Source organism: Sarcophilus harrisii, chromosome 2 (assembly GCF_902635505.1).
Source record: "Sarcophilus harrisii chromosome 2, mSarHar1.11, whole genome shotgun sequence".
Lineage (NCBI taxonomy): Eukaryota > Metazoa > Chordata > Mammalia > Dasyuromorphia > Dasyuridae > Sarcophilus > Sarcophilus harrisii.
This window is the reverse complement of record NC_045427.1, coordinates 633,784,882-633,809,886: the sequence shown is the minus strand read 5'-3', so window position 1 is coordinate 633,809,886 and position 25,005 is coordinate 633,784,882. Positions and strand designations below refer to the sequence as shown.

General features: G+C 46.2%; 1 protein-coding gene and 1 long non-coding RNA gene across 2 annotated transcripts; one reads left to right on the top strand and one right to left on the bottom strand.

Annotated features, from left to right (window-relative positions):
* Positions 1–3,939: 3,939 nt before the first annotated feature.
* Positions 3,940–24,056, top strand: DDX21 (DExD-box helicase 21). The gene is made up of 16 exons (XM_031956862.1): positions 3,940–4,117; positions 6,177–6,656; positions 7,564–7,773; positions 9,198–9,273; positions 10,414–10,592; positions 11,213–11,330; positions 11,459–11,644; positions 12,006–12,151; positions 13,486–13,635; positions 14,094–14,255; positions 16,824–16,943; positions 17,338–17,411; positions 18,596–18,755; positions 19,532–19,666; positions 21,012–21,056; positions 21,357–24,056. Exons 1-16 carry the CDS (start codon positions 4,031–4,033, stop codon positions 21,615–21,617), a joined length of 2,589 nt encoding a protein of 862 aa, XP_031812722.1. The 5' UTR covers positions 3,940–4,030; the 3' UTR covers positions 21,618–24,056.
* LOC116421985 lies at positions 21,919–24,946 on the bottom strand. The gene is made up of 2 exons (XR_004232589.1): positions 24,602–24,946; positions 21,919–22,399 (listed from the first exon to the last, which is right to left on the bottom strand). It is a non-coding gene; the product is annotated as an uncharacterized LOC116421985 (long non-coding RNA).
* Positions 24,947–25,005: the final 59 nt, after the last annotated feature.

The window sequence follows — 25,005 nt, the reverse complement described above, 5'->3', positions numbered from 1 at the left end:
TTGCACTTACAGGCATTTGTCCAGGAGTACAGATGACAACTATGCAAGGGGGTACTGCCGTTGTGTAGGGGACTCTGCTTGCTTACAATTGAGATTATTCTATGGTGTTTTGATTAATCTTGTGAATTATCTTCACAGGCAGAGTGGCATGATTCAGACTGAATATTATCAGTGTTAGCTGCATTACCAGAATTGGAAGAATATTATGATGGAAGGAGATCCTCCAATACAAGACAATACAAAACAACATGAAATTCAATAAGCTATGTGCCAGGCACTTTACAATGACCTCATTTGATTCTCACAACTCTGAACTAGATGCTGTATTATCATCTTTTATAGAAAATTAATATCATTAACTTCATATATCACAACTTGTACAGCCATTCCCCAATTCGTGAGCATTTACTCATTTTGCAGTTCTTTGCTACCACAAACATTTTTGCACATGTGTGTAACCCATGTTATAGATGAGGAAACGGGTTAAGTGACTTGCTTAGGGTCACTCAGCTAGTGAGTGTTGAACTTGGGTTTTATTGATTCCAGGCCTGGTGCTGTATCCATTGCACCATTTAACCACAGTCCCTGCACTCAATGAGTTTACAATCTAATGCAAGACAACAAAAGCTGGAATGGGTGGGGGCCATTATGTTTGGTGGAATTCAAACCAAGCATAGTTGCAGGTGGAAATTGGAAAGTTAGCCCTCTTCCTTCTCATCTGATGTGAGTTGTCCACATCCTTCACGTCATCAGGATTGCTTAGCTGTCCCTGCTTTCTTGTAAAATGACCAGCCTGCCTCCTTTTCATGCATTCATCTCTCTTGGTCTCTTAGTCTCCTAGGGTAATTCATGAGTCAGTTTTTTCTGCTTGGAACAAGTATGTTGGCAAAACTTCAGGACTACAGTATGGTTGAGTCTCCATAGGCTTTGGATTGTTATAATTCCCTGTCATTGATGGAAAATTGCCACAGAGGAGTACGTCCCATCCCCCTAGATAACCATTGTCTTATTAATTCCACTGAGTTAGCACCTTGTAAGAATCCTTGTTTTAAGTATAAGAGTTCTGGCCCATAACAATCATTTTTTTTAAATAGAAAAATAATATTCTGTTACCTCCATGTATCACAACTTGTTCAGCTATTCCCCAATTGATGGGCATCTACTCATTTTCCAATTCTTTGCTACCACAAAAAGAGCTTCTATAAGCATTTTTGCACATGTGGGTCCTTTCCTTCCAAAGTCCTTCATGAGCTAGCCCCCTCATTTTTCTTTTTATATAGATTTTTAAAATCTTATTTATTTTCTTTTTTGCTGTTTTTTCCCACTTAATAGTATTTTCCCCAATTACATGTAAATATAGTTTTCAATATTTTTGTAATTGAGTTCCAGGTTTTTTTTTTTTTTCAATCCCCCTCCCTAAAACAACAAGCAACAAGTATATAATATTTAATATATTAATTTAATATAAATTAAACATTTTAAAACATTTATCATGTGAAAGAAGAACCAGAACTAAAACGAAAAGCCATAAGAAGGAAAAAACAAAAAAAGTGAAAATAGCATCCTTTGATCTGTATTCAGACTCCATAGTTCTTTTTCCCGATGTAGAGAGAATTTTCTCTCGAGTCTTTTGGAATTATCTTAGATCCTTGTATTGCTGAGAAAAGCCAAGTCTATTATAATTGGTCATCACACAATTTTGCTTTTGTTGTATAATATGTACTCCTGGTTCTATTCTCCTCACTCGGTATCAGGTCACAAATCTTTTCAGGTGTTTCTGATATCTATTTGCACATCGTTTCTTAAAATGGTATTCTATTACATTCAGATATCACAATTTTTCCAGTCATTCCCCAATTGATTCCAACATCCCCTCAAAAGAGCTGCTATAAATATTTTGGTACATACTATTTTTCCAGACAAGTATTCTTGCATTACCAACTTGTTCTTCGGTTCAGTGACACTGATCTTCTGGCTGTTTCTTGATTCCTGGTATTTTCTTTGGCTGGAAATGCTCTCTTTTGCCTATGGTTTCTCTTAAATCTCAGCCAAAATCCTATTTTCTAGAGAAAGCCCTCCCCAGCTTTCCTTAAATCCAGTGTCTCCCTCTCGTTTTCTATTTGTCCTTTACTCACTTTGTTTATAGTTGTTTGCTTGCTCCCCCGTCAGATTTTAAGCTTCCTGATGTCAGGAGCTGCCTTTCCTCTCTTTTGGTATCCCCAATATTTAGCATAAGCACAGTACTTGACACATACTAGGTACTTAATATTGACTGAAAAGGCCCATTGTTTTTACCAGTTGTCCCAGGGGTACTAAGCACAAAGAAGATGTGGAATAGACTAATCTCTAAAGTTAGAGCAGGATGAGACCTTAGAGATAGCGGTCCATTCATTCAACAATCAGGAATGTTCTGCCTTAGAGCCTAGCGCCCTGGGGTTATGGGAATAATAAAATGTAATCCAGGAGTTTATTTCCATTTGAAATAGCTATTTCCCATAAAGAGTAAGGGGAAACCTGGAAAGAGTCCCCAAGAAAGGAGACTGTTTTCCGAGGAGTGGCTCAATTTTCACTGATACTTGCAAGAAGATAAGCATATCCGCTGTAAAGTTACCCATGTATATATCCTGTAAATAAAAGGCTATTAAATAAAAAAAAAAAAATAAAAAAAAAATAAAGTTTATGGATGCTCTAAGAAAAAAAAAAAAAAAAAGAAGATAAGCATATCCAAAGATAAGGATGGAGTATAATGTGGCTGCACCACAAAGCTGGAACATCAGATTGACGCTAGGTTATAGCATCACATTGTGTGATGACCATTTATAATAGACTTGGCTTTTCTCAGCAAAACAAGGATCTAAGATTATTCCAAAAGACTCGAGAGAAAATTCTCTCTACATCGGGAAAAAGAACTATGGAGTCTGAATACAGATCAAAGGGTGCTATTTTCACTTTTTTTGTTTTTTCCTTCTTATGGCTTTTCGTTTTAGTTCTGGTTCTTTCACAACATGATAAATGTTTTAAAATGTTTAATATAATTATATACTTGTTGCTTGTTGTTTTAGGGAGGGGGGTTGAAAGAAAAAAAAAAACCTGGAACTCAATTACAATGGAAGGGATTTTCAAGGAGATCCACTTAAGGAGACTCAAGCGGCGGGACTCCCATTGTGAGGGTCTCTGACCCTGAAGCCAGCCGGCTTGCTCCCGGGCTGTGTTTCCCCCACACATTTCCCCACCAAAATGAAGGCCTGGCACGTCAGGTGAGGAGTTTATCATGTATCCCGGGGTAATAAGAGGCGCGGGCGCGGGCAGCTGGGGGCCCGGCGTTAGGGCTAGGCCTGGGGTCACCGAGATTCGTTTTTGCGAGTTCAGAATCAGCTGCGCGACTCGGGCCAAATCACTTCCCCGTTTGCCTCCTCTGTAAAACGAGCTGGGGAAGGAAACGGCCAACGACTCCGGGATCCCCGTCAGCAAGTCCCCACTGGGCCCAGGCAGGGCTGAACGGCGCTAGCAGGAAACCGCCGCGCTGAGAATATGGGGGAGGGGGCTGTTTAATGGGGCTGCATGATCGGGGCTCAGAGAACGCTGCTTCTCCCGTTAAGTGAGGGCGCCGCGCCACAGGGTCCCCACAGAAGTTCCACGCCGCGGTCTCAGGGGGCGGACCCCGCGATTCCGGGTCCTTTCCGGGACCGCCCCCTGGGCGGCCCCTGCCTCCGTCCCCGCCCCCCGCCGGCAGTCCCGGGTGTTTTGCACAGGGAGCCCAAATAGAGCAGCATTTACTGGGCGCTGCCAGCCGCCGGGAGCAGGGGGCCGGGAGCGGCCGCAGGACAACACCACGGAGCCCCGGGCTTGCAGAGCGCACGCGCCCGCTCAGACTCCGGCCCGGCACTTCCGGGGGCCCGGAGCCCTCACGTGCTCGCCGGGAGGCCACGCCCGCTTCCTCCTTCCTGCCTCGGCGGAAGTGACGTCGCCGGCTCTCCGCTTTCTTTCCACGCGGTTGTCCGTTGCGGCTTGAGCTCGCGGCCACGGGACTATGCCCGGTAAGCTTCTGTCGGGGACCGAAGGCGAGGCGGAGGCGGCCATGGAGGCGACGGAGCAGACGCGGAAGCACAAACACAAGGTGCGGGCCTGGGGGAAGGGAGTTCGGGCCGAGGCGAGGGGAGCGAGCTACGGGTTGGGGGGGAGCGGGGCAGCCGGGCGCCGGCTCCACGTGGACCCAAGGCGGGGAGGGCGCTCGGAGGCTCCTAACGCCCTCGAGCCGCCCTCGGCTGGAAGGGTCTGCGCCCCCCGTCTGCATTGCCCTGGGAGGAGGCCGAGTTCAAGGGAGGCGGCGGGGCCCCGTGTCACACAGGGAGAAACCGAGTCCAGGGGCCCTAAGCGGCTACTGGCTGCTGCGGGGCGCGGCGTGTGTGGAGATGGAGCCTCAGCGAGCCTGGCAGATGCCGGCTGTCACCGCAGCTGGAACCGGCCCGGGCCAGCCTCGCCCCCGGCGCGGGACAGACCCCGTCCCTCCCTCTTCCCCCCCCCCTCCCCGAGGTTCCTCCTCCCCTCCTGGGGCCTTTTTGCCAGACCCGGCACCGGGTCTGCACCCGCACATGCTTCCCCTGCCGCGGAGGGGGATGCCCTACGTCACCCTGCCGGCTCGGAGCCGCTGGCCAATGGGCGGCCGTCCCGGGGCCGGGGGCGGGGCCGCTCCCCGCGTGCCACGCCCCGGGAGCTGGGTGCTTAAGAACTGTCGCCACATCCGGGGACACCGCTTAAACACTGAGAGGGCTCGTTGGGAAGCGCGCTTTTATGAAGCGGCTCTCAGGCCCTAGGCGTTGGGGATTAGAAATTGAGGAAAATTGAAAACGCCTTAATTGCAACGAAAAAGACCCCGGATAAAGGGGAGCTGGGACTCTTGTTTACAAACAGCCGCATTTTCTCGCGTGCGCGTGGTGAGCACTTTGCCGCTTGGCCAACAGATACGCCCGGAGATTAGGAGCACTGTGAGGGATTGCCCTTTCTTACTGTGGGACTTGAACTTTTGTGAAATAACGTATCTTTAAAGGATGTTCCTTGTGGTTAGTGCGCCCGGTTATGCCTCTTGGCATCCCATAGGAAGCACTAAGGGGAGATGATGGAAGAGTTGGGGGTGGGAGTGTTGCAGAGAGATTCCCATTGATAATAAGATTGTTGGAGATTTGGTCCATTTTCTGCATAGATTATGGCTTGGAGAAGGCTGGAGAAATTCCATGAGAATTGGGAATTTGGTGGTCTTCCTTGAGTGAAGAGTCACAAAACCTCTTTCTGTAGAGTAGCCGGTTTATCCTTCAGGATCCAGGTAGTGAATTGGGAGTGAGGTGTAGATACCATATACCTCTTTTGGTAGGAAACCATGCGGTAGCATCAGAGTGGAAGCAATCTCTGTCAGTCAGTTACCAGGAACGGTGACTTTGTTCCTACCAAATGCAACATTGCGGTGAGTCTTTGAGCCATGAGCTCACTGTCCCCTGAGGCGTTAATACCTATTAGCCAAAACAGGTCCCTGGAACAAACATGATTCACTTGCGGCTCTTGATTTGCAATAAAATAGAAAAATAGGACTGCTGTATTTCATTTTATTTCATTTCCCAGCACTCTTCTGGATTAAGAGTGGTAAAGAGTAGTGGGCTTTCTCTCCCATTCCTTCTCAGAAGAGGAGATACATAAAGGTTGGGCAGCTAGGTAGTTTGGTGAGAGCACCAGCCTTGGAGTCAGGAGGACCCGAGTTCAAATGCGGCCTCCGACATTCAACACTTACTAGCCGTGTGACCAGGAGCAAGTCGCTTAAGCTGGATTGCCGCTGGACTCACTCCTCCTCCTCATGTGTCCCCCCTTCCCCATATTAACTGTATGATCTAGTATCCTCATCTGTAAAATGAGCTAGAGAAAGAAATTACCAACCACTGTAGTATCTTTGCCAAGAAAATTGGGGCCATGAAAAGTTGAGCATGAGTGAAATAACCAAATCAAACAAAAAAGAATTAGTGGGGGATGGCGGGAGGCAGCATGATTCATGGGGATGTGCCTGAACTTGGAGCTGGGGGCACTTGAATTTAAATTCTGTGATCTTGGGCAATATTTCTTATTTTTAAAAAAAAAAAAAGTAGGTTTGGGCTTAACGTGTCTCTTCTATGTTTCATCTTTGAATTTTGTAGAAAGATAAAAAAGAGAAATCAAAAAATGATAAACCAGAAAAGAAGGCCCAGATGGAGACTGAGGAACTTGATTCCCCCAAGCCCAAAAAGATGAAAAGAGAGGAACCGCCAGAAGAAGTCATTTCTCCAAAGCCTAAAAAGATCAAGAAGAAAGAACAGTCCCCAGAAGAAGAAGACTCCTCCCCAAAACCCAAAAAGGCCAAAAAGAGCAAGGAGGGGGCTGTGGAGGAACCCAAAAGGATGAAAGAGGAGGAAGAGGAGGAGGAGGCCTGCCCTAAAGCCAAAAAGAGCAAAGACAAAGCGGAACTTTCTGAAAAACCCAAGAAGGCCAAAAAGGAGAAATTAGTGAATGGAGACACAGGAGAGAAACAGCCAAAGCCACAGAAGGTGTCGCTGAGCAACGGACTGCCCCCTCAGAAGTACTCACCTGAGTCTGACTCGGAGGAGTCGTCCAGTGACAGTGACAGCGAGGCTGAGCAGGTGATGGGCCGTTCTCACTGGGCAGGGGAGTGGGGGCCTCTGGGTTACGGTTTAGATGATGGCTCCAGTATCTGCTACTGCAGCCCCAGAAGAAGCCTGCCCTCTCCCTGCCCTCCTCCTCTGCCCCCTTCCCTCTCTTAATCATAAGTGGAAGAGAATGTTCAGGCATGAACTGATCCCCTCTCTCTGTGAGTGTGCTGGGTTTTGATCTCTTAAAACCAGACTGGCACTTGGCTAGCATCAGCCTTAAGGGGACAAATTCATCTCTATGTCACAAATGTGGTGAGGAGGTGAGTGCCAATGAGATTGTAGCAGTAGAATCATAGGATTCTCCCTAGAGATTAAAAGTTGGAAGGGGCCTTGGTGGCCATTGGCTCCAGCCCTCTCATTCTATAGATGAGGAACCAGGACCCAGAGTCAGAGGTCATGTCTTAAGTTTTTGGGGCAAAAGTTAAATGAAATCTTCTTGACTCCAGGCCCAGGGCAGCTTCCTCTGCCCCATCTGAGCCTCAGGGAGAATGAATCTTTGAGGATTCTTGATCCCTAACTCAGAGATTGTGCCCTGAAATTGGAGTAATGGGGGGTCAAAGTAGAACTCTGCAAGAGTGGTGATTGCGAAATCAGAAGTTTAGGGGAAAGACAATTGCAACAAATGGGTTTTGTGAGCAAGGCCAGCCCTTCTAGGTGCTGTAATGTCCTTAAATCACAGAACTGAGCATCAGGACTATCCTAGGGACCTGGGGCACTTTTGCCCTGCTCCCTGATTGGAGTAGCCTGTCATCTTTGCCCAGTGTTCTCCTCTGTTCTCCCTGTGGTCTTAAAGACTATTGTACTGCTGCTTGGTTACATGTTTTTAGTTCCTACTTTAAGGTGGGATTAATTTATATGTTGATATGTATTTATTCAGGAAAATCATCTTCATAAAGGATTACAAAGCCATACTCTTAGTTCTAAGTTGCAAGCTGGACCTGCAAAACAGTTGAAAGGTGATGATGATGATGATGATGATGATGATGATGGAGAAGATGAGGATGAAGATGATGAAGATCAAGAATTGGAGAACCCTAAAAAAGATGAGAAGAAGGCAAATAAAGATTCAAAAGCTGAAGACACTGAGGTATGTTTGGACTGGATATTTTGTGGATTTACTACATTTCAGGCATTTTCTAGGGATAAGATTTATCTGAGAAGAATTAATTAACCTGAGTTTTAGATTCATGTTCCTCCTTCCTTCCCTTCCCCCCAACCTTCATTGTCCTAGAGCTAGGGTTCTTAACCTTGAATCTATGTGCTTAGGTAAGAAAAAACACAGCATGTTTGTTTTCATTAAATCTTTAACAGAAATTAACAGTTACTTAGAGAACATTTTGTGGGAGAGGTCCATTGGCTTCTCCAGACACCACCAGACACGGTACAAAACAGATTCTGGAAGAAGCCTAGAGGCTGCTGTAATCTGGTATTAGAGGTACCTGTCCTGGGCTTCTGTTGTGGCCAGGTTCTTGAACCTACTAACTGCAGAGGCTTTGCCTTTAAAGGAAACCTCTGGAAGGGGCTTGACAAACAGATTTTTGAGAAAGTTATTTTGTGACAGCTTCTATTTCCAGTTATTTGAGTTTATGGTTTGGGAGCATATGCTCAAATCATTCCAGTGACTGGTTATTGCTTCTGGGATCAAATTCAGACTTCTTGATTGACAATTCCCAGCTTGTCTTGTGCTTGTTGAGCTATACATTATTTCCCTTTCTGTGCTCCTCAGCCTAGCCAGAAGGGCCTGCCAGGGTTCCCCATGGCTGCAGGCCTTCCTCCGTGGGCCTTCTTCTTCAGAGATCAGAGTGAGAGATTGTGTGTGTCTGTGTGTGTGAGACATACTGTCTCCCTAGATAGACTATAAATCCCCTGAAGTTAAAGGCTGTTTCTCTTGTCACATAGAGGTAATTGATCGGTGTTGTTTGCTTTATTGATAATTCTGCCTTGAGGTAAGCAGAAATATCAAACACGGGTCTCTTGGAAATCAATTCTTAATTGCTTTTTAAAAATATTCTCAGTGGAGTTTTCAAAGTCCCAATATCTCAAGTTTTCTAGTGAGTTCTTGATTTTTTTGTCTCTTCTGCCAGTGATAAAAGTAGATTGACTTATGGTGTGCTAAATAATGATCTTTGAGGTGTTTTTATGCATGTGGTTGGTTTTGAGTAGTCCTGTCATGTTTGGGGATCTTAGTACATCCCTTATATTAAATTAATCTACAGATATTTACTGTGTGCCAGGCCCTGGGGGTATGGAGACAAAACAATCCATATCATCAAAGAGCTCATTTCTGTTGTGTGTATGACTTGCTCTATCAATGTCTAGGTTTTCTTTTGTGAAGATGTTTAATTTCTCTCCCGTTAGATAATGAAACAAAGTCTATGTATCACATGGCCTAAGTGAAGTCTGTCTTCAAGGAACTCTCTTCTGCAACTTTCTTGGGAAAGGACTATGTTATTCTTACGGAAACTATTGGTTTCATTTATCCTCCTTCTGAAGTGTTCTTTAATTTAACAGGAGTTATCTGCAGAGCAGAAAGAAGGAGCATTCTCTAATTTCCCTATCTCCGAAGAGACGATTCAACTACTCAAAGGTAGTTTTATTAGCAACTAATTGTCATGTTGAGAAAGAGATGGTCTTCATTGATGAGGTGGTCTCTCTTTTCAGGTGCTGTAGTAGAAGTCAGGCTCGGGTGAGGTCCCTTAAAATCCCAGATGTCCCAGTAAGGGAGTCTGTTTCAATAGTCCTTGGTGGTAGAAAATGCTGGGCATTCTGGAGGTGTAAATTATTGTGGCCAACTCTCTTCCCCTGTCTAGACCCTGGTTTCTTCTCGGTGGATCTCTGAGGGGCCTTGTAGCCCTAAATTTGGGATCCTCCTAAAACAGTAAAATCCTTCCTATACCCACAAGAACATAGGGAGTAGAAAAAACAGGTTAACATATTTGTTGCTGGTAGAATTGCAAAATCGTCACAGGATATTGGACAGTAGTCTAGCAATGGACAATAAAAATCATCAAAAAAAAAAAAAGTCAACTAACCTCTGTTAAGCATTTATTGTGCCCTAAGCTCCCTGGTGAGCCCCAGGAATACAAATCCACTTAGAAAGACAGTTTCTTTTCTCAGAAGCAGACAGTCTATAACAGGGAGATAGAACATTTAAGAGAGCAGGAAATCTGGGGCAGGGGGTGATAAACAGTTTTATTGTTTGCTGTGGGAGTCCTACTCTATTCATGCATAATGTTGGGTTTTGCACAAAGAAAACAAGTTCGCTGTTCCTAGGTTTTCTGTAGGGGACCAGAGTAAAACACACACTCTGAAAGTGTGGAAGAAAAGACCAGTGGGATCTTGAGGGTGTGCAGAGTTGGTCTCCTTGGTTTAGATGTCTCCAGTGGTGCAGACTGCCACTCATTCATGTCTGCCCACTTCCCCTGAGCATATCATAGTTGTCAGAAAGCAAGTTTCGCTGGGGAGATTTTTAACTGAGCATGAGGGCAGGGGACTGACTGTCTTACATCACTCTGTGTATCCCTCACGTTAAGCACCGAGCCTGGCACATAGTGAGTGATGGAATAAATGCCAACTGAATGGCTGGCAGTTTATGGTGATTTTGGGAGAAAGAACTTGCCTGATATCATATAACAGAAGTGGAGGTGGTGGGATGAAGCTGATCACAAGGTAGGTTGCTCTGGTGCATTGCCTGGTCATTTAAAAAATGAATTGGATTCTTTCCCAGCCCGCGGGGTGACCTACCTGTTTCCTATACAAGCAAAGACATTTCACCACGTGTCCAGTGGGAAGGACCTAATTGCTCAAGCCCGGACAGGGACGGGGAAGACATTCTCTTTTGCCATTCCCTTAATTGAAAAACTTCAGGGAGACACTCAGCCCCGAGCAAGAGGCCGTGCACCAAAGGTGAGTGTGGCCCCCAGAGGCTTGCTGCCTGGCCAGACCCTTGTCCTGGGAACTTCTCAGTTGCTTCTAAAAGCAGAAATCTCTATTGTCCCATATATATTCCTCAAAAGATGACCATGAGTCTCTGAGTGGCTATCAGGGCCTCGGGCAGCTGCTTCTGCTTCTTGGCTCCCAGGACTGGGGCCCATGGTCACTGCATAGGCGGGGTGGATCAGCTGCGGCCTGGAGTCAGGCACAGCAGAGCTCAGTACCAGCCTCAGACATTTAGTAGCTGGGGGACCCTGGGCAAGCCACCAAAGTGCGGTTTGCCTCCGATTTTTCATCTGTCAAATGGGGATAATGAAAGGGTGGTTGTGTTGGTCCCAGGAGAGGATTTGTAAAGTGTTTACCTCAGGGCCAGGCAGTTTTGGTGCTTAATAAGTGCTTATTCCTTTCCCCCTTCTCAAAGTCATGGCAGTCCCCCTCCCTGCCGGTCTGGGTCTGGGGAGTGGGGGTGGGGAACGTGATCTGCTGCCACAGAAGAGGGAGCATGGGATGGGGGGGTGACTGGGGCCTGTCGCGCTTCGGGTTCCTTGGGTATGGCTGTCGTGATGGGCTTCGACCTGAATCTTCTCGCCTAGATCCTGGTCCTGGCTCCAACCAGGGAGCTGTCGATCCAAGTCAGCAAAGACTTCAGCGACATCACCAGGAAGTTGACAGTGGCCTGTTTCTATGGGGGAACGCCCTATAATGGCCAGAGTGAGTACCAGTGGCATAGGGGTGGAGGCAAGGTGGTGACTCTTCTGCTTGCCTGGGATCCTGTGGTAGGGGGAAGCACGAGGCAAAAGGAACCCTGGGAACAACTGCCTCCTCTGGTTCCTTGACAGTTGATCTCATTCGGAGGGGCATCGATATCCTGGTGGGCACTCCAGGGCGCATCAAGGACCATCTGCAGAATGGCCGGCTTGACCTCTCCAAAGTGCAGCACGTTGTGCTGGACGAAGTGGACCAGATGCTGGACATGGGCTTTGCTGAGCAGGTGGAAGAAATTTTAACGGTGGCATATAAGAAAGGTAAGTAAAGGCTGGTAAATGCAAGAGCTTGTTATAATGGAGGAGAGGGTGGACTAGCGAGTAGCGTAGAAACCAGGTCAGGGAGGAAAAGTGGACTGCCTCTCCATCAGCCCCAGAGGTGTGGTTTGGGGTCCTGAGCTGGGGTGCCATGCTACCCTTTGTCATAGGGGCTGCCGGCTCTTAGGTGGGTGCTGCTTTCCCCATCTTTTAAGAGAAGACATTGGACTGCAACATTTCCAAGGCATCTTCTTGCTCTTGCTTTTTCACCTGCCCTGGTAGCCACAAGCACACCTTCCAATGCTGGGTCAGAGTCCTTTTCCTTTTCATCCTTGTAGAGTGATGCAATTTTTCTTTTTTAAAGATTCGGAAGACAACCCCCAGACCTTGCTCTTTTCTGCCACTTGTCCTCACTGGGTGTACGATGTTGCTAAGAAATACATGAAATCTACTTATGAGCAAGTCGACCTCATTGGGAAGAAGACACAGAAGGCTGCAGTGACTGTGGAGGTGAGTGATCGGGGGCTGGAGGAGTTGGAGACAGCAAGGACAGACAGAGCCTATCTTGAAAACAGAAATAAAAAGATCTTCTTGTATTTGGTTCCGGAATCTTAATCCCATTGAAGTTCTTGGCATTTGACTTAAGTCTCAGAAGCAATTGTTTGCTAACTCTCTGTGGCTTCTCTGCTGCTTGTGTTTTTCCCTTGACTTGGTTTTGATTGTACCCATTACCCAGTGGCTGTGAGGGCAGCTAAGTACCAGTAGCTACTAGGAATACATTCTTGCCTGGAGATCTGAGATAAGGGCTCTTGTCACAAATGGGGAGGGAAGAGATCAGAAAGGATGGTCAGGCGAGCCCCAGAGGAATGGTGGCTGTAATGGCGTTTTTACTCATTTTTGTATTTATTCTCCCATGACATCTTTGCTGCCGCAACTGATGGACTTTCTAGCATCTCACTTGGTCCCCATGATGGACCTGGGAGGCGTTGGGATGAGGGAACTGAGGCCCAACGATCCAGCTAGGAAGGGTCAGAGACAGGATTTGTGCCGAGCCAGTATCAGCATAACGAGGAGGGATTAAGTGGAGAAAAAAATAAGAGAAAATTAGAGTAGATTATTTCAGTTCAGCAAATGAGCAGGAGAAAGCCCTGGCAGAGCTTGTCCTCAGGCTCCTTTGCCCAGATTAGCCATTTTGCCCCATTGATCTAAGTCTGGACAATGCCAAAGATCCTGAAGAAGCCCTTGGGCTCCGCCTTCCAATGCCAGCCATGCTGACCCAGTGCATTGCTTTGTCCAGCCAGACAGTAGGAGGGGGTTCTGACAGTAGCCAGAAGGCTCATCATAGTGCCCTCTGTAATTTCTGGGGCTTAAGTTCCTTTTGTCTCATTGTCCACCCATCCACCTGTGGAAGCTGAGATCTGGGAACTTGTATTTCCCATGTTGTATAACTGCATCTTCAACAAGAATGTGTAGGCTTCTCCAGATGGCTCCCCGGGGGTCCTAGACCCAAACAAGCCTAAAAATGCCTGCTCTGACTCGTACCTTCTTCTCTCCTATTTTCTTGATTGGTCTCATGATATTTAATAGCCTGAGGGTACCGGCTAATCAATGCAGCACAAGAACAGAGAGTAGCACTCTGCCAGCCATTCATTTGGCATTTATCCATCACTCACTATGTGCCAGGCTCGGGGCTTAATGTGAGGGATACACAGAGTGATGTAAGACAGTCAGTCCCCTGCCCTCATGCTCAGTTTAATGTCAGACTGCTCAGCTCCCTGTGACTAGCCATTGGCTTCTGGATCCCCTCAGACAAGGCATTGATCCCCTTTTCCTTCTCCTCCAAGCATCTGGCCATCAATTGCCACTGGTCTCAGAGGGCAGCAGTCATTGGCGACGTCATCCAGGTCTACAGTGGGAGTCACGGACGAACCATCATCTTCTGTGAGACCAAGAAGGAGGCTCAGGAACTCTCCCTGAATGAGTCAATAAAACAGGTAGGAATCGCTCCTCAGCCTAGGAAGTGGAGGAGAGTTTCCATCGCCACCTAAGACATGACTGAGCAGGAATAAGCGAATGTAGAAATCCCTGTGGGGGTCCCCGGTGTCGGGCTGCTTTGTTTCTTCTCCCAACCATCATCACGGCTCATGCAGGAAACGTAGAGACGCTTGTGACCAAAAGCAGACACTGTTCTTCATGGAATCATTGGGGACCCACAGAAGATCAGGGTCACAGAACTTGAGCTTGGTTCCACAGGTTCTGGGCCATGGGCTCTTTCTGTTCTACTTGGCCTGTTTGAGTGTGTGGCTACAAGTGGCACTGTTTTCTCTAATTTTCAGACAGAAACTGGTGGGCCCAGCTGCTGTGGGGGCTCCATGTAAAGAAATCAGCTATTTAAATTTAGCAGTTCAAATCCTTTGGTTTCTTACTTAAACCATGTCTATTGCCTTGGCAGGATGCACAGTCATTGCATGGAGATATTCCACAGAAACAAAGGGAAATTACCCTTCAGGGTTTCCGGAATGGCAAATTTGGTGTCCTGGTGGCCACCAATGTGGCTGCTCGGGGCTTGGACATTCCCGAGGTTGACCTGGTTATCCAGAGTTCTCCTCCCAAGGTAAGAGCCGATCTGCAGGCTTCCTTTTTCTGAACGGTGAGAACATTTCCTCTGTACAAATAGAAAAGGCAAAGAGGAGCAACAATGAGATGTAATCATGGGCATTAGGTTGCTCCTGGTTACTGGCTGCTCCCAGAGCCATCCTACTCATTTCTCCCTTTCTGAACTTGCCTGCCTTGTTTGGTGCTTTCTTTCTTGACTGCTTTTGCACCCCTCTTCCTCCTGCAGAAAGACTCCCTTGAGGACTCCCAGCACAGTCAGGCATTGGTCACCTCCCCAAATGCCTGTGTCATTCTGCACCTTTGCTCCTTCTCCTATCTCTGGATAGGCTCTGTCTTCCCCACTCTCAGAGTGGGGAAAAGCTGTCCTTGGTCCACTACAGTAGTGGGTGTTCATTTTTATTGGTCAGGTTTTAACAGTGGTCACAATGTGGAAATGATTGTCTTCCTTCTGCATTGTCATCCTGGTTTTTCCAAATTTCTCAGCATCTCCCCCTTTTTCTTTTACCATGTAGTAATATTCCATTTATTCAACGATTCTCAAATGATGAGCACATCTTTAGTTTCCATGGTAATTTTATATATGCCTCATAAGGGCTTTCTTTCTTTAGTTCTTTTTATGACATATGCCTACCAGTGATAAAATTGGGGCAACAGGGTATGCATGGTCCCAATCTTTTGGGTGACTTTTGGGGGGCATTTTCAAATGGCTTTCTAGATGGATGGACCAGTTCACAGCTTCTCTAACACAGCATTACTTTGCTTAACCAAACAGGTTAAGTGAGACCACCAACAAATTTTTTTTTTAATCTTTTCTAACTTGATGGGTTGTGGGATACTCAGTTTTATTTTTTCCAAATTGTTGCTGATAGCTTTTCTCTTCAGAACTGTTTTATATCGTTTGGCTACTTTCTCCTTGGGAAATAACTCTCTTATTACACAAGGTGTGTGGAGATTAAAATTACAATAAGCAAAGGTCTGAGCCAATGGCACTTTATTAAAGGATCTGTAATCTCCAGTAATGAAGTGGACTTCAGATTTTCCTCACAACTTGAGATGCTTCCTTCTTCCAGGTCCCAGTTTTTACAGGGCTTGATGTCCAGTCATTCCATAACAGCTATATCAAATACATAATAATTCCACTGAATTAGCAAAATAGTGTGTCAGTAGGGTCATAAGTTGAGTGAAATAAGGAATTATGTCCACATAAGATGGATAGATTTCCTTAATTTGGGCAGAAGGAAATGTTATAAGCTGTCACAATCAGTGACCTAAGTGGTCTTAGAATGGTCATCTGGAAGTAAAATTATTTGGGGGGACTTTCCCTGTAGTTGTGTGATCTATGCCATGTTGGGTACGGTCACAATGACAAGGCAAAACAGAGGTGGAGGGCCTTTAGCTAACTTCTTATAGTAAAGCAAGGGAACTTAGAATCTGCAGTTCACAGCCTTAGGACCTTATATTCAGAACCTTGATATTCTATCAAATTAATTAGGGCTGATTTAGGGGTCTAAAATTAGGGCTGAAGTAGGGATCTAAAATGAATCATTTTCCTCAGTGCTACAAGAGGCTTTCAGGACATCCTATCTGTTCCCTGTCTATTTTGGAAATGAGACCTCTCAGAAAATTGCTGCAAAGATTTTCTTAGTCAACTGTTTAACTTCTCGTTTTAACTGTTGATTTTATTTGTAAAAACCATTCCATTTTATAAAATCCGAATTGTCCATTTTTTGACCTGTGAGCATCTGTTCCCTTGCTTGTTCGAGAATTTCCATCTCTGTGAAAGGTTCCTCTAATTTGTTCATAAGGTGACCTTGCATATCTCAGCTGTTTCTCATTGAATTCTCATGTGGTGTAAGATCCTGGTCTAAAGCTAATTTCACTAAGACTGATTTCTAGTTTTAGTCCCTTGATACTTGGGGTCTGTGTTAGTTATTTTAAAAGCAAGTTCATAAACCCTTACAAGTCAGAAAATTTATTTTGATATTAACTGAGGGAATAAATCAATAGTCTTAAAATAAATTCTTTGACTTAAAAAATGTTCATTTTTATTTTCTTTGATAGAAAGTAATGTCATTCACCTGCATTTTTGATTTCCTTCACAAGCTAATTGTACAATATTTCAGAGTCTGATTCTTTTTCTACAGCAAAATAACGTTTTGGTCGGGTATACTTATTGTGTATCTAATTTATATTTTAATATATTTAACATCTACTGGTCATCCTGCCATCTAGGGGAGGGGGTGGGGGGGGTAAGAGGTGAAAAATTGGAACAAGAGGTTTGGCAATTGTTAATGCTGTAAAATTACCCATGTATATATCATGTAAATAAAAGGCTATTAAATTAAAAAAAAAAAAAGAAAGAAAGAAAGTAATGTCATTAAACTCAAGTGATTTGAGTATTTGCAAAACAGTTGATTTTTCGAGTTGATTTTCTCATTCATGCTTTTGGGATCACCTAATTAAGATGCCATTTTCTCTTCATCTGCTGGTTCTCTGTGGGCTCGTCTTGGGAGATTTTTTTCCCCCCATTTTTTCCAAATGTCACTTCTCCATTTTGTTGCCCTAGGATGTGGAGTCCTACATTCATCGTTCGGGGCGTACAGGTCGAGCTGGCCGGACTGGGATCTGCATTTGCTTTTATCAGAAGAAGGAACAGCACCAGCTGGCACAGGTGGAGCGGCAGGCGGTGAGTGCAGGCGCACATCCCTTTTGTTGGGCTCCTAGGTGTCCCAGAAGCCCTCCTTGGGCACCTCGTTCAGCTTCCCATCCCTCAGCCCTTGGGCAGGGTCCCCAAAAGCTGATGGTTAGAGGAATGAATGTTGATTTGTCATCCTGTGATCTGGAGACAGTCGGAAGAACTTTGGTTTTCTGTTTTGCCAGCAGCTTAGGCATTTGGATTCACAACTGCAAAATGGTCATCTTAAAGTGGGAGGCTGTTTTCTGGGTTGTGGTGATGATGGGCACATCTTGACATTTATGTCTTGTGGAAAACAGTTGAGACAGGAGTTCTCATCATAGCTTCTTTAGGTGATGTTCACAGTGGAAAGTTAACGTTATGTCTCTTTTGATCTGTCTTGTAGGGGATCACTTTCAAACGGGTGGGTGTTCCCAGTGCTTCTGAAATCATTAAAGCATCCAGCAAAGACGCCATCAGGTGTGTACGGGCTTGGGGATGTGGATGTTGTCACAATGATCATGTGGCATTGCTCGGTTGGCTGGAGTTAATTGTCCCCAATATTCTTTGTTGTAAGGATTTGGAGAAATGAATCTGTTTTTTACAAAGACAAATAAAAGCAGTTAGCTGGAGGAGAAATCAAATGAATCTTGAATAGTTTGGAATGATTATGACTTAGAATGGGCTCCCTTTCTATGGACCTAGTCAGGTCATCCCAAGAATTGGCTCCTTCTGGGGAGGAGGCAGAGAGTGGCTCTCTCAGGTCTTTGGTCTCTGGCTGAGCCCCCAAGCCAGGAAACAGTGAGGGCGTATGCTGGGGGGTGGCTCAGAGGCAGGAGTCCCCAGTTCAACCTCCTCCTGCTCCAATCCATTTGTACTTGTCTATAATCTCTGAATGTCTCTATGCCCCTCTCCTGCCTTGCCAGAGACCAGTTACTGAAAATGTCAACCTACTATTTTATTGTTAAGGCTTAAAGATTTTGCCAGTTTGAGAGTTGACACCTAGATAGCTCATGGGAGCCTCCTATGTTAGATTAGTGTGAGTACCAATTGTCCCCTAGTTTAGCAGGGATTCTGTGACAGGAGCACAGTTGTGGGTGAAGGAGGCTCTCACCCAGCAGGAAAAAGAAGAGCTGTGATTATCCATTTGCAACCCTGGCTTGAGCAGATCCCTGGAGGTCTCTTCAAGGTGAGGTGCTCTGGGGATCACTGCTTTACTAACAGCTAAGGGCACATGGCTGCCAGGTGTGCCAGGAGGTGGGACTGGCAAAGGGGAGCAGTGACTTCAAGCTACCACACTTCTGTTATTCAGGCATCCCCTGGAGGCTGTGGGGGCAGGGAGAGGAAAAGCTGCCTTTGAAGTCTAGAAAGACTTGGTTCTTGAGTTCACCTCACCCCTCACTCCCTCTTTCCCCACAAACAGTTGTTACTAGTTTGTGTCCCTGGACTGAGATTCTCTTATCTGCTCAAGCCCTCAGTTTCCTCATCTCTTAAAAGATGACAAGAATGATTGAATCCATGTCAGAACACTGGTTGGCTGAGATGGCTTGGTACAAGACAAATACCAGCTTTGTATAATTCTAGATCCCAGCTTTAAAATCTTCCTGGGGTGCTGAACATTTGCAGTCCTTTCTGAAAACAATCTGCTGTTGATAAATTCATAGGTTTTTGGATTCGGTGCCTCCTGCGGCCATTAACAACTTCAGACAGACTGCTCAGAAGCTGATTGATGAGAAGGGGGCCGTGGAAGCACTGGCTGCAGCCTTAGCCCACATCTCAGGGGCAACCACTGTCGAACAGCGTTCCCTGATCAACTCTGATGTGGTGAGATGCCTGAAGTTGTGATTCCCACCTTTGAGGTAGTGGGAGGGTGTCCTGGATCATGTTATCGACTCCCTGTGCTTTGTCTTACACATAAAGCATTCCTGTGCATTTTTTTCTCTTTTACTTTTTTTTTTTTTTTTTTTTTTTTTTTTGCACGAGGCAATTAGGCTTAAGTGAGCTACCCAAGGTCACACAGCTAGTAAGCATTAAATGTCTGAAGGCAGATTTGAACTCATCAGGAGGCTGACTCCAGGCAGGTGCTGACCCATTGTAGCGCCATCTAGCTGCCATATGTGCATTTTTTTTTTGGATTCTTCCTTTATTATTTTTTTTTTTTTATTATAATAACTTTTTATTGACAGAGCCCATACCAGGGTAATTTTTCACAACATTATCCCTTGCACTCTCTTCTGTTCCGATTTTTCCCTCCCACCCTCCACCCCCTCCCCTAGATGGCAAGCAGTCCTATATATATTGAATATGTCGTAGTATATCCTAGATACAATCTATGTGTGCAGAACCACACAGTTTTCTTGTTGCACAGGGAGAATTGGATTCAGAAGGTAAAAATAACCCGGGAAGAAAAACAAAAATGTGCATTTCTTTAAAAAAAAAACAAAAAAAAACACCATTCAGGTGCATGTGATTCAGTCCCTCTGCTAAGAAGATCTTCTTAAAGGCCGGCTTTCACGTTGGGAGAGAGTTGCTGCTTGCAGTGCTCTCTGGGAGTAGGACAGTCACTCCTTCAGGTCGTAACTGTTTCCGTTCCCCGCCAGGGCTTTGTGACAATGGTCTTGCAGTGCTCCATCGAGATGCATAACATTGGCTATGCCTGGAGAGGATTGAAAGAGCAGCTGGGGGAAGAGATCGATGACAAAGTGACCCGGATGACCTTCCTTAAGGGGAAAATGGTAAGGCTGGGACTGCTGACAAGGTGGGCGTCTTGAGGGGGGGGGGGTTTGCTGCTCATGGGGAGTGGTGTAGGCCTTCTCTCCTATGGATGGAGGCCCCCAGGAGCTTGGAAATGAGTGAAAAGCCTCAGCCCAGGTCCCCCCGACCAGGATAGGAACAAGAAAAGGCAATGGAGGGGAGAGTTGGGGGTGCTGTGCTTGGGTTGATGCATGCTAAGAACATTTAAGACCCAAGTAAAAACACTGAAACCTGGAGGGTCTTCTATGGATTGGAGTTGAGAGCAGCATTTGACCTTTTTGTATCAGAATGAGTTTTATGACCTATATGATCCTTCCTTGGAAAAGAAAGCCTGCCTTTTCTTTCTAGCTCTTCATAGGAAGACAAAAGTAGCTGAAAGGTCCTAAGTGGCAGGAGCTCTAGGCCAGAGTCTACCCCTCATTATACAGCCTGAGGGACATAACTGGGGTCATCAGGGTGCCACGTATCAGGAGCTGTGCTTTGAGCTTGGGCCCCTTGACTCATCCTTCTTCTCGATATCTTTCTTATGAGTTAATAGGACAGTAGGATATTTCTGCCTGCAGCTCCTTGTAGAATCCTGATTGAATGGAAGATCCCATTCATGTGGTATGGTCCAAGTGGTGTAATAGGACTCTTGTGTCCCTCTGATCTTTGTTTGGGGGCAGGGGAGGAGGCTGAGTTAGAAAAACCCAGAGTCTCAACTCCTCCCAGCCTCTGGGAAAATTCCTAAAATGATCCCCTCCTAAACCTCAACCTCTTCGCACCTTCAATTGATCTGGAAATTAGTCTGTCTTGGGAAATAATCCCCACCCTTTATTGATCTGGAAATTAGTCCAGGCCATAGAAAGTTAAATAAAATCAAAACCGTGTACCCCAATCTTTACCAACTTCCTAATCAGGAACTAGCTCACTGAGACAAAGAGCTTCTCAGTGAAAATAAGCCTATTTTTTTTTTTTTTTACCAAACCTCACTCAAAAACTTGAACTGTGAATTCTTTCGCAAATCTGCGACACTGGCCTGGGGACCCCCATTGCTGTTAGGGTATCTCACTCCTCCACACAGGCTCTCTGTGGTATGAGTGAGATACATTAGTTTAGTAGGGCCGCTCACACGCTTGGGAATGGCTTTAGGGAGAAGCTCCACATTAGAAGTCAGTCCTGTGTGTTTGGCTCACGCATTGTCTTTTGGATGGTGATCTCAGCTCTTTCGTGTATGGCACGAGGATGAGCTCTGGACTGTGGGCACTAGAATGCTGGTCTGAGGCTTACCCAGCCTTGCTCAAAGATTCTTTTATGAAATGCTTCATCATGTTTCTTCCTTTTCAGGGTGTTTGTTTTGATGTCCCTGCTGCAGAAGTAAAGACATTCCAGGTATTGTCATCTTGCCTTCTGATCAGGCTGATTGAGGGCATAGTGAGGGCAAATGTGGCCTTTGGATCCAGCCAAATGGCTTGGGAATGAAGGCTCCTTTTCCAAAGTAGATGGAGGGCAGTTTCCCATTGTGCTTTTGTGATCAGAACCGTTTGTATAGTCCATCAGGTGCTCATGGAAGCCGGGGAAAGCAAGCTCAGCTCGGGGTTGGACCTCTAGTAGAGGCGGGCGTTCTTTGGGAGGCTGAGAGGTGCTGGCTTTTCTTCAGACAGTGCCTAGAAATATATCTTGTTTCCCCAGGACCAATGGCAGGACTCGAGGCGCTGGCAGCTTTCTGTGGCCACTGAGAGACCTGAGCTGGAGCAACAGCCCGATGAAGGCAGAGGCTTCTCTAACTTCCGGAACCAGAGGCACGGCGGTGGCCGGGGTGGAGGTGGCCGTGGTGGCTGGGGTGGAGGCGGCGGCCGTGGTGGCCGCGGTGGTGGGGGCTTCAACAGGAATGACAAGTTTCAAAACAGAGGCCAGAAACGAAGTTTTCAGAGAGCGTTTTCTCATCGGTAAGACACACTAGACGACAGGATTAAATTTGGAGAGACACTCTGCCCTCACCAGTGACTTTTATAAACTGCTTCCTGCTTTCTTTCTACTGTTCACCCAGCCAGCCGTTGCCATGTGGGGCCTATCTCTGCAAGAGATGGAGGCTCACTGCACCAAGGCCCCTCCTTTTCAAAGGGATCATTGCCATTCTGTAATTTGCCCACCACGTCTTCAAAAGCTTTTTTCTAGGAGATCATAAACATGGATGTTCTAAAACTCATGGCAGTGGATTACCTTAAATGAGGTCTGTTTTTTGCCCAGACTCTGCTCTCCTTTGAAGATGGTTGGTAGTTATTGTATCTCTGGGTAATGTCTTACCCTAAGGACAAGCTCCCAGGGCACCTAAGCTCGGAGGACCTTTCCTGCGTAGCCAAAGATTTGTTTTTGCAACAGATTTTCCCAATACACCCACTGAATGGATTATCCAGAGGAGCCATCAATTAAGGGTTAATACAGGTGAGCCTTGAGCACCAGCTTCTTCTAGAGCTTGGATCCTTCTGACAACACCGTGCATTCACTGTCTTAGAAACAATGATTTTTGTGCATCGAATGTTGTTTTGGTGAACAAGAAATAAACACAAGCATTCTCAGTGGCTTTACCTTCCCCTGGCAGAAGAAAAATGGGCAAATTTGACAGAGGGTATGTGACAGTCTCAGACATGAAAAGATAATTCGTGCCCATTCCCACATGGAAAGACAGGAAGGAAGGCAGATAGTGTCTGTCTTCTTGCTTCACACTCTTCTCCCTTTGAGAAAGAAACATTCTTATTTATTTTGGAGAAATTTAAGAAAAGTCTGGATTTGCTAAGCAGATAAAATAAACTATTAGATAACATTTTTAATTACGAGAAAAAATTCGAGGCAGCCCACCTAGAGAGATGTAAAACCTGGTGAAGTAATTGGCAAGTGGAATGTCTGTTAGAAATAGGAAAAATATTAGGTTGATTCTCATTGTGTATATTTCTATAACCCTATAATGTTACAGAATGTTGTCCGTTTGCTTTTGACTCATAAGTACCTATTGTGTGCTAAAGGTTGTTCAGTGCGAAATTGAGAACTTTGATGATTCAGTCAGTGTACACTTCCTGCTGTAAAATATCTTTGTAGGCACTATGCTGATCCAAGTCATAGCCATTCTTCCCCCATAAAGGTCTTAGCTCTTCAGGGGACCTCTGGGTCCCTGTGGTGCCCTTCTGCCCTGGGGATATAGACCCATATATTTAATAGACCTTTACTCCCTCAGTGTGAAGGGAAGACCAAGCTATTCTGAAGTGGCCCTTCTCTCCCTGCCATCCCCTCCCCCCCAGCCAGCTTTAATGGAAGGAAGACTGGCTAAAAATTTTAGCCCTGCTTCTTAATTGATTTGGTCAAGAACCTCAAATAAACTCCTTGGGTCTGGTTTCCCCCAAAGAAGAATGAGTGATGGGGCAAATGTTCCCCAAATTTTTTGGGTTCTTGGTGACCTGTTTTGGCTCATTGGCTCAAGTTCCAGCTCATGGGATCCATTCTCTGCCCCTCCCCCAGCCTCAGCTGTCCATTTGATTTAGAAAGAGCTGTGTGACCAATGGCATCCCATTTAGTGAAACTCTTGGAAAAAGCCCTTGAACTCATTCCCACTTGGCTTAGGAATGTAGGTGCTTGGCAATTTGGGTGCCATCCTCTTGTCGTCGAGACCAGATGCTCCTCCTGGAGGAAGTCCAGCTTTTTTTGGATTGGTCTTTTTTTTACAGATGGTGGCAACTTCCCAGAGGATAAAATAGCTGATATAGGGTGTCAGGTCTCCCCCTTTGAATATGTAGAAGAGCTTTCAGCTTGAATCCAGGGCTTCTTGCCCCAAGTAGGGCCTTTTTTGTGCAAGATTCTCAACATGATATCTTGCCTTTTAACTGGCATTTGATGGGAGAGGTTTTTAACTGCTATTCAAGAAAGACACCCATTACTATAAGTTAGCAATTAACATTGGGCAAATCTTTTGGCAGCCTACAGTACTGTTTTGGAACTGGTGGCACCTAGCATTTAGCACAGCATCTTAAAAGATTGTGCTGTGGAATCAATGCTTCTGTAAATGAACAAAGGAAAAAATTAGTTTTAAATATAAAAGCTAATGTGAAATGCATTTCAACTTTGCAGAATTAGACTTTCAAGGGAATATGTGCTTTCCCTGGAAAAAGACTTGGGTTAATACTGTCCATTAATACCTAAAATATGAGTTATAAAGAGGTTTTTTTGGGCTGGCCTGGAACCTCACCATGTATAATTTAGTTCCCATGAGAACTGAGTTCCAAAAGGTTTTTTACAAATGATTTTTTAGATTATAATCTTATGAACTGGGATCTGCCAACAGATTTAGAAGATATTTTTAAAGATACTGTCTTATGCCTTAATAAAAACTTAGTTTCCTTATGTCTGTGCTGTTTTCCCCATGTCCAACAGCAGTTACCCCTGCAGAGGCCTGAAAAGTGGGGGTGGGGGGAGGTGATTGCCCAGGAGATTCTGTGTCCACCCACCTTATTGGGTAGGGCAGAAATTATTCCCATTTTATAGAAGTGGCCCCCTCCGAGCACTGGGTAGGGAAGGGATGGTCTGGATATCTCCAAGGGCTTGCCTGCTGATTGTGGGCTTGGGGCTCCCTGTTAAGTGCTCTGCCCCCGCCACAGTGGGCTCTCCCATCCCCCACTGCCCAGGCACACGCACTGCCTGGCTCTGCTCCCACGGGCCCCTTCAAGATTCAGGAGAACGCGCTCCCCGGCACCCCCTTGGGATGACCCTTCGGCCCTCCCCCCATTCCAGCGGCAGCTTGGCCACAATACACGAGGCTGGACGAGTCCCGAGTTCGAATCCAAAGGCAGACACTTCCCTTCTGCCCCGGTTCCCGGTTGTTAGAGGGAGAGCGCAGCGGCCCCTCCCTCCCGGAGTTGTGAGGGACTCTTGTAAGGCGCTTTGCAAACCTTGAAGCGCTACGTCCGTGACGGCCCCCATTGTTAAGGGGGAGGGGAGCAGGAGCCGGCGCAGTGCCTGGCTCACAGTGGTACGCGGTGACTGGCGCTTTGGGAGGAGCTCGAGCCCGCTTCCATTCCCAGCCCGCCGCACGGCAGACTCGCGATGAGACTGCGCAGAACAAAACCCCCTCTTCTGCCCAGGCCCGGCCCGCTGTCACGTGGGGAGGAGCCGGGCCGGCCCCTCAGGACGCCTCTAGACGCTGCGGCCGCCCCGCCGTCCCGCCAGGGAAGACTGGGAGAGAAGAGTCCCTGAGGCGCAGCTGCGTCCCCCTGGCAACGGCGCCCCACCTCGCCGCACAGGCTCCGCCTCCTTCCCTCCGGCGCCGGCCGTCATTGGCCGGCGGGTAAGCGCG

Bases quoted from the DNA above. Each gene is read 5' to 3' on its own strand.
- DDX21 (XM_031956862.1), top strand. From the start codon at position 4,031: ATGCCCGGTAAGCTTCTGTCGGGGACCGAAGGCGAGGCGGAGGCGGCC. The intron at 13,636-14,093 runs GTAGGAATCGCT...TTGCCTTGGCAG, and splicing joins TGAATGAGTCAATAAAACAG to GATGCACAGTCATTGCATGG. The intron at 19,667-21,011 runs GTAAGGCTGGGA...CTTCCTTTTCAG, and splicing joins CCTTCCTTAAGGGGAAAATG to GGTGTTTGTTTTGATGTCCC.